Raw genomic sequence first — 9,319 nt, 5'->3', positions numbered from 1 at the left:
TTTTTCCTAACTGCCTTGACTGGCAAAGACTTCGTTCTGAGAGTGACTTGGAAGCCTGGGATTCCTGGGACCCCACTTTGGGAAAGGTTGCCTCCTTGGTTGACTTTGCAGAGGGTATGGCCTGGATCTTGTCATTCTCTCTGTCCCACCTCCCGCACCCTGCCCCTACTCATCCCCCCCAGAGCAGGCCCTCAGGCAAGGGTTGGGACATGGATAGATAGGCTTCTGTTTGTTGCACCCACATCTGCTTCCCGACTTCTCCCCATACCAGCAGTTCCTGCAGTGTTGGACCTCAAACTCAAGAGGGTATTAGGGTCCCCTGGGGAACCTGTAGAAACAACAGCAACAATAATACAGCTTTCTGGACCCAGCTCTGGAGATCCAGGTTCAGAAAGTCTGGGTTGTGCCTGAGAATCTGAGGTTTTCATGCCACTGCAGATGGGTCCCAGGCCTTGATGTGAGGAATTCCACTCTGAAAGGGGGCAGCCCCCTTGGCTTGAGGGTCAAGAGCTCTGCCCTGGCCCAACCAAAGAGACACTCCCAGGACCTGTCTCTTTCATGGCCTCTCCTCATGGGAGCCTTCTGCCCATGAACCCACGTCTTCCTCGTCCTGTAGAACCCAGCTACCACCACCTCCTCCAGGAAGCCCTCCCTGATCACCCCTCTCCACCCAGCCTGTTAAGAGGCTCCTCAGGGCATCCCCAGCTGCCATGCCTGCCTCATTCTCGTGACTCTTTCTGTTAAATGCTGATTTTCTTCCTGTCTAAGGGGTGAATTCTCAGAGGGCGAGACTGTGTTGTGTGTGGTGCTGGGCCAGGCACACAGTTGGTGCTAATGAGTGCAGGTATGGAATGAAACTGCTGGCTGCTTGGCTGCTCAGGCCCCACCGTGGCGTTGGTACAGAAGGGTTTTTTATGGAGATTGGGGTACGTGGAGTCAGTATAAAAGGGTTTTTTTATGGAGATTGGGAGGCTGAGCACTAATCTTGACCATCTGGCTGGCTGGGCGACATTGGCCCAGTTGCTTTTCCTTTCTAGTCTGTTTCTTCCTTTGTTTAAAGAAAACAACAGCAAAGGTGGCGCTGAACAACGACCAGTAAAGCTCTTTAACAACAATCACAAACCTTTGTGAGACTTGCTGGAGGTCCAGCTCTTTGCCTGTATAGCTCACTCCCACTCCTAACACCCCACCGTGAAAGGCGCCGTTATTCCGTCTGACGCGGAAGCAGAGGCACGGAGGGGTACAGCAGCTTGGTCAAGCCGCACAGCCAGAGCCCACTTTGATTCCAGGGCTGAGGTCCTCCCTACCACAGTCGTGTTTGCCAGAGGGGTATGTGATGAGCTTTCGGGGTTCCTGTAACGGGAGAGAGCACCGAAGCGCGGCTGAGGAAAGCCGTTCTGATTTCAGAACAGCTCTGAGAACCCCCAAGAGAAGGTCTCCGCTCGGTGTAACACAGCTCTGGCTGGGCCGTGATACATGCCGGCCTCTGCTGTGAAGCCAGAGGGGGCAGGCCTGGGACTTGAGCAGGCCACCACGCAGCCAGCCAGAACCTCATGCTGCCATTGTGTCTCCATGGAATTCGTCTTGGCGGTAACTTCCATTATGGCAAGGGCTTCTGGTTTTCTGTGTACAGTGGGGAGCTCAAGTTCACCTTTTAAGTAAATTTATTTAAATATGAAGACTATGTAGATTAAAAGAAGAGTATCAGGTATTTACTAGTGACAATAACGGTGCTTGCACAAAAACTAGCACCTGGATGATTACAGTAGCATGGCTTATAATGCCCAAATGCCCATCGACAGATGAATGGATAAACATGTGGGCTGTCCATGCAGTGGAATATTATTCAGCCATAAAAAGGATATGGGGTTTCTTTTCTGGGTGATGAAAATGTTCTGGAATTAGATAGTGATGATGTTGTGTAACCTTGTGAGTATATGAGAAGGCACTGAATTATACTTTAAAAGGGTGAATTTTATAGTATGTGAATTACATCTCAATAAAAAATATGGAAAAACGAATAAGAGTGTTCTGCCAACATGGCAAATGGAAGCGGCCGAGTGAACGGCCAGCGTGGGGGCTGATTTCCCCGCCAGGTGCTGTCTTGTTTCCGTGGCGTTATTGACTTCACCCTGGGGACGGCCCAGGTGGCAGGGCCGTGGGGACGTGGCCCCTGCCCCTCTCCCCTGCTCACCTCCTCCTCTCCTGCCCGCAGCATCTCCAACAAGGAGCTGTCAGAGCTGATCGATCAGCTGCAGAAGAATGCCGACCAGGTGGAGAAGAACATCGTGGACACGGAGGCCAAGATGCAGAGCGTTTTGCCCCCCCAGCCTGTGCCCCCCTGAGCCTCAGCCCCACTCCGGACCAGGGTCTTGTCTTATGCAGAGGTTCCCACCTAGGGTCATCTGCCCCCTGGGGGACATGTGGCCACATTTGGAGACATTTTTAGCTGTCACAACCTAGCGGGTGCAGTGGATGGGTAGCTAGTCGGATGCTATTAAACACCCTTTAGGGCACAGGGCTTCTCCCCCGGCCAAGGATTCAGCATCAGATGTCAGCAGTACCGAAGTGGAAAAACCGAGGAGAAACCTTGTTATGGCTGTTATCACCAGCCCCCCACCCCGGGAACTAAGTTCCTGCTGCTTATGGGCCCCTGGGAGAGAACCACACGTTCAGGAGGATCCCATGGTTAGGACCCTCTTTGCCGCTTACTGTGTGACCTTGGGCAAGTCACCTTACCTCTCTGTGCATGTGATTCCCTCTGAAGGGGTAAGAGTGACGGTCCCTATTGCCCAAGCTGCTGTAAAGAGTCGGTGAGATTATTGAGTCAGGGAGATTATTAGGCAGGTGCTCATACTAGTATGTGAATTCCATCTCAATGAAAAACGTGGGAAAATGAATGAGAGTGTTCTGCCAACATAGAGCTGTTAACTAGCAGGGCTCAATATTATCATCAATATCATCACTCTTACTTCTCACGCAACCACTGCCATTACTCAGACTCACATGATCCTCCTCCTTTTTGAGAGAAGAGAGAGACAGTAGCTGGGGAAATCACTTCCCCTCTCCGTGCCTCAGTTTCCTTCTCCTCTCTGTCCACGGGGATAACCACAGTCCTGAGCTGTAGTTTCACCTAAGGATGCTGTACCACGCAGGACACTGGAGCTGCCCTCGGACTGTGAGCTCCTAAGATGAAAACTCCACTGGCCCAGTGCAGTTGAGTTTATACCCATTTTGTAGCTGGAGAAACTGAGGTTCAGAGAAGGCCAGGGTAATTAGTCAGTGACAGAGCTAGCCCCAGAATCATCCCAGAGGTGGGGGAGTCAGATGTAGCAAATAGATTACAGGACACCAGTTAAATTTGCATTTCACGCCGAAACCGGTTTGGCTCAGTGGATAGAGTGTCGGCCTGCGGACTGAAAGGTCCCAGGTTCGATTCCGGTCAAGGGCATGTACCTGGGTTGCGCGCACTTCCCCAGTGGGGGATGAGCAGGAGGCAGCTGATCGATGTTTCTCTCTCATCGATGTTTCTAACTCTCTATCTCTATCTCTCTCCTTTCCTCTCTGTAAAAAATCAATAAAATATATTTAAAAAAAAAAAAAATTTGCATTTCAGAACACAAATAACAATGTCTTCTATTATAAGTATGTCCCTTGTGCTATTTGGGAAGTACTTACAGTACGAAAGTATCCATTGTTTATCTGAAATTATAATGCAACTGGACGATCTGTATTTCATCTGCCTTCCCACCCAGGGGGTGACTAAGAGGAGTGGGGGACTGCAGGGAGACAGGTCACGGGGGAGTAGGTCTGGCTGGTCCCAGTGCGTCCCCAGGGCCAGCCGAGGGCCTGAGGGACCAGGTGGGCTGGGGGTGGCACAGCTGTCAGTGAGAAATGGGGACAGGAAAGGCAAGTGGGGACTCTGCTCCCTGCAGCTACCCTTCCCTGCACTCCTTCCTTGCCCTCACCTGCCGGGCCACCTCATGCTTCCTCGCCTCAGTGCCCACCCCGCCAGCCCCCGTCCTTCTGCCGCACGCTCCTACCCGGCTCCCCCGTGACTCTCCACTCTGTCACACTGTCCTTTCTTAAGTGAAAACAGCTTTAGGGGTGTGGCCTTTCTTTCTCCTAATAAAAGTAATGTGTTCATCGTGGCCATTTCAGGACTAGTAAACACGTATACGGAAGCAAGTTAAAATCATGCGTAATTCCACCCCCAGAGAGATCTGTCAGCTATTAACATTGTGATGTATCTGACCTTCCCTTGCGTGTTGTGTGTGTGTGTGAATAGGGTCTCTGTTTATTTGCTTAGAGTAACGACTCAAAACTAACAAGGATGTATTTGGGAGATAATTTTGAACTTTTTTTTATAATATATTTTCATTGATTTCAGAGAGGAAGGTAGGGGGAAGAGAGAGAGAGAAACATCAGTGATGAGAGAGAATCATCGATCACCTGCCTCCTGCACGCCCCACACTGGGAATCGAGCCCGCAAGCTAGGCATGTGCCCTGACTGAGAATCGAACCGTGACCTCCTGGTTCGTAGGTCAGTGCTTAACTACTGAGATACGCTGGCCAGGCTGACCTGGTTTTTAACTCTGAATGAGCAAACTCAGAAAAAGAGACCACACTTTGAAGACTACATGGACACTAATCTTCTTTTTCTTTCTTTTCTCTTCCTGTTTTTTTTTTTTTTAGAAGAAAACATCATTATTGATTTAATTACCCCAAAGTTCTGTAGAATTTTCCTAATTTTTAAAAAGATTTTTTTTAAATTGCTTTTTAGAGAGAGAGGAGGGGAGAAGGAGAGAGAGAGAAACATTGATGTGAGAGAAACATCAATTGGCTGCCTCCTGCAGGTCCCCTAACAGGATCGAGCCCACAGTCTGGACATGCGCCCTGACCAGGAATCGAACCAGGGACCTTTCAGTGCATAGGATGGCACCCAACCAACTGAGCCACACTGGCCAGGGCAAAGTTCCCTATTTTTTTAAATTGAAGTGAGATTAGCATTACATAAAATAATCCCTTAAAGTGAATAACTCAGTGGCGTTTTGTACATTTGCAGTGTTGTGCAGCCACCACCTCTATCTAGTTCCAAGGCATTTTGTCACCCAAAGGGAAACCCCTCATGCACTAGCAGTCACTCCTCCTCCCAGCCCCGCTGTCACTAATTTGCTGTACTCATTGTGGCTATTTCATCTAAACAGAATCATACGATACATGAACTTTTGTGTTTGCCAAAATTTTAAACGTGCAAAGTTGGAAGATGGCACAGGGTACAGCCAGATGCCTGCGGCCCAGCTGCCCCCAGTGACGCCTGCTGGCTACTGTCCGTCACTATACGTGTGATGCATTAGATAGGTCGCTCCCTGTGATATTTTTAGTTTTAAAAACCCTTCTTACTGAGGTGTAACTTACATAAGGAATGTAGAAAGCATCCAAATGTGAAGAGTTCAGCCGCATGCATGTTTCTATCAGTAGGCGCCCGCATCACCGCCGCTAAGTCCAGACAGAACATTTCCCAGAAGCTCCCATGACCGTCCCAGCCCATCTCCCCCAGGGAACCCCCGTGTAGACTCTCCCCGTGGTTGGGTCTGCCTGACTTGGGACTCGAACACCTCACCTCCAGGGCACTGAGCTAGATGTTCCTTTCCCCGCTTGGCTAGCACGCTTTGAAAGGCTTGCATGAATTAGGTAATGACTAATTTACTTCCTCCTTTTGCAGAATAAGTCTTTGACACTCTACCTGCCCAGGAGAGCTTCAGATCAGCTGATGATGAGGGAGATAAAATTCCACCCAAGCCAAGAACCATGATGTTCTGTTGTAGTTTTTTTAAAAATATATTTTATTGATTTTTTACAGAGAGGAAGGGAGAGGGATAGAGAGTTAGAAACATCGATGAGAGAGGAACATCGATCAGCGGCCTCCTGCACACCCCCCACTGGGGATATGCCCGCAACCAAGGCACATGCCCTTGACTGGAATCGAACCCGGGACCCTTTGGTCCGCAGGCCGACGCTCTATCCACTGAGCCAAACGGGTCAGGGCTGTTGTAGTTTTTTCACTGGCCAGGCTCACCCCGGGTAGAGAGATGGCCCAGCCCCTTGGCCTTCTGACACCTCCAAGCCCCGCCTGCCCTGACCCGGGGTGGCCGGGAGAGGAAGTGATGTCTTGATTCTCTACCTCCACTCACTCCTTTTTTTCTTTAGTCATTTCTTCCTTCCTTTCTTGGCCTTTCTTGATAGCTTTATCGAGGCTTATTTTAGACACCAGAAAAGCTCCCACTCGGTGTACGATGCAACGACTGAGTAACTTCACTGAGGGGCACGGCCGTTCCCATCAATTGGTCCCTGACCGTTCTCATCCCCCAGTAAGGTCTCCTGTGCCCGTTTGTTTACCACTGATTCCCATTTCCATGCAGCCCCTGCAGCCGCTCACCGTGTTTCTGTCGCCACGGGTTTCCCGTACACGGACTCCTACGTGACGTGGCCTTTTGTGTCTGGCTGTTCTCCCTTCGTTTCTGAGGCCCTTCCACATGTGACAGTGGTTCCTTCTGTCCACTGCTGTGGGCACCTCGGTGCCCCTTCTGAAGCAGCTGTTTCTTATTCCCATGGCAGAGGGAGACACTGAGACCCAGGCCGGGGAGGGCACTGGCCCCTCCAGGACCCCCTGTGACACCTGGTCTGTCCTCAGCCCAGTCACTGACTTATCACCACGTCCCCTGTCGGCCTGGTGTCCCCAGGGCCTGGCACAGTGCCCGGCCAGTCTTCACGAGTGTTAAGTGTTTAGAAACCTGCCACCCTGACCGTCTGTTCATTGTTCTTCCCTAAACAAGCAAGACCCCGGACTCAGTGACTTATTGCTTGTTCCCCCGAGATGTCCACCCACTGTGCTCATTCTCACCACGTCCCAGCTCGAGCCACCTCAGCGCTCACCTGGGCTGTCGCAGTGGCTGCCTGCCCTCTCAGCCTGTCCTTCCTCCCTGCAGAGCCAGGAGGCATGGCTTTTAAAGATACGTGGGGCCAGAGTCCTGGCTGAGTGGCTCAGTTGGTTGAAGCATCGTCCTGTACACCAAAATATACGTGGGGCCATGTCACTTCCCTCCACAGAGCCACTCCGTGCTCTGGCCCCAGCCCCACCGCCCACAGGTCCTTTTGTGCTCTGGCCTGCCCTGCCCTCCTCTCAGCTTCAGCCATGGTGGCTTCAATCACAGCTTGCCTTTTCCTGCCTCAGGGCCTTTGCACAGGCGGTTCCCTCTGCCTTGACCCCTCTTCCCTTCCGGCCTTCATTCTTACCTGTGTCCCCGCTTCAGAGGGCCCCACTGACCACCGGAGCTCACGCAGGCCCCCCTCACTCCATCTCTGTGCGCTTCCTGGGTAAACACTGACCTGCACGAACTTGCAGCCACCTTGGTGAGGTTTACCTGTTGACATGCCTTCCTGATGGCCTCCCCACTGGGCTGGGCTGCCTCCCAGAGCCCCATACAAGCCGGCATTTGGGCTCTGTTTGCTGAGGGGCTGGAGGAGAGGACAGGCCTGGCTGGGGAGCCCTCCCGTCCCTGCAGACCCACGGAACCCCTGTCTGATGGCCCCCTCTCTTGTGCCTCTCACAGGACCTGGCCCGGCTGCAGGAGGGCCGGCAGCCCGAGCACCGGGACGTGGCCCTGCAGAAGGTGTCGGACTCGGAGAAGCTGCTGTACATGCTGGAGGCGGACGCGGCCATCGCCAAGCACATGAAGCACCCCCAGGGGGACATGATCGCCGAGGAGTAGGTCCCTCCGCTTCGGCTCTGAGGGAGCCGCCTGGCCGGGCAGGAGGGCCGCAGCCCACCCGCACTCAGGAGCTGCGTCAGGGCCTCTCAAGGGCTAGCTAGATGCCAGGCACATGCCACACACTCTGTTATTCTCATGACCACCCACTTGCCGTCGGGGAGACGGCTCGGAGCACTGGTGTTCCCTGCTCTGCTCATAGTGTGACCCCAGCTTCCTGACCATGCAGTCCGACCTTCCGGCCTTTGGGCACGCTGTCCCACCCGGACGCCCACCCGGCCCCATGCTCATGGCTCTTGCCTTAGCTCCATGTGGCCAAATCGGCACCTACGACAGGAGGCGCCAGGGTCTCCCTGTGCCTCGCAACCCCCTGTGCTCGCCTCTGTCATGACCCACGCCCACTGTGGCCCTTGCTAGATGGTGGGCCCCAGCCTGTTTCTTCCAGAACCTTCTATGGCCCGGGGCACACAGTGGGTCCGGGGGAAGTGTTAATGGAAGAAGGAAGGAAGAAGGAAAGTAGATAGGAGGAGAGCGCGAGTGTTTATCTGGAGCCCAAGGCCCTGGTACCCTGCCCTCCCAGGACGCTGGGCACAAAGTTGGGGGGCGGGGGTTAAGGCAGTGCCCTGCCCACTAGCCCACTAACCAGGGCGGCCACTCTCCCACTCAGCATCCGTCAGCTGAAGGAGCGTGTGACCAACCTCCGTGGGAAACACAAGCAGATCTACAACCTGGTGGTGAAGGAGGTGGACCCACAGGTCAACTGGGCGGCGCTGGTGGAAGAGAAGCTGGTACGGCCCTGGCTACAGCTGGGGAGGGGCCGTGTGTCGGGGGAGAACCCCACCATTTCATGTCACCAGTCACGCGGAGGTAGTCGTGTTGGTGATGTTTTCTGATGTTTGTGTCAATGAGGAGAGCGAGGCTCAGAGAGGTGCAGTGCCTGACCCAGAGTCACACAGCAGAGGTGATGAAGATTAAGATCCTCCTGGGAGAACCCTCCAATCCTGGCTCGGTGGGGTCCTGGCAGGCTGGCAGATGTCTGGCCAGCCGCTGCTCTTCCCATGCCCTGGCCGGCGCATCTCCACAGTGGAGGGGCGCGCCCACGGGAGCCCAGAACCCTTGTTTAGTTGTATGATGCTGGGCTCAGCCGTCTGTGAAAACGGGCAGGGTAACCATGTGAGATTAAATGAGATGACGTACAGATAAAGGTGACAGCCTCTCCCTGCGTCCCTCACGGGGCCACTTGGCTCTCTCCCTGGCTGGTCCTGTGAGGAGGAGTCCCCGGCCCCACCCCTGCGTGCATTGTCTCCATCCTCCCCTCCCAGGACAAGCTGAGCAGCCAGAACTTCGGAACAGACCTGCCGCTGGTGGACTACCAGGTGGAGCAGCACAACATCTTCCACAACGAGGTCAAGGCCATCGGGCCCCACCTGGCCAAGGACGGGGGCAAGGTGGGCGCCCGGGGTCGGCGGGACCCGGGAAAGGAGGGCTCACACCTGCACCCCGCCCTAACCCCTGTCCCCGGCTCTGTCCTCAGGCGCCGCACAGCGACC

General features: G+C 53.8%; 1 protein-coding gene across 1 annotated transcript in view; it reads left to right on the top strand.

Annotated features, from left to right (window-relative positions):
* The first annotated feature begins 1,476 nt into the window (after positions 1-1,476).
* PPL (periplakin) overlaps positions 1,477-9,319 on the top strand; it is a 24,610-nt gene continuing 16,767 nt past the window's right edge. The window contains exons 1-5 of the mRNA XM_006757933.2: positions 1,477-1,590; positions 2,097-2,315; positions 7,614-7,768; positions 8,437-8,557; positions 9,092-9,212. Of these exons, the coding sequence (XP_006757996.1) occupies positions 1,477-1,590; positions 2,097-2,315; positions 7,614-7,768; positions 8,437-8,557; positions 9,092-9,212 (730 nt within the window). The remainder of the gene's footprint in view (positions 1,591-2,096; positions 2,316-7,613; positions 7,769-8,436; positions 8,558-9,091; positions 9,213-9,319) is intronic.

The sequence above is a fragment of the Myotis davidii genome, unplaced genomic scaffold, assembly GCF_000327345.1.
Source record: "Myotis davidii unplaced genomic scaffold, ASM32734v1 scaffold555, whole genome shotgun sequence".
Lineage (NCBI taxonomy): Eukaryota > Metazoa > Chordata > Mammalia > Chiroptera > Vespertilionidae > Myotis > Myotis davidii.
This window is presented reverse-complemented; position numbering and strand designations above follow the sequence as displayed.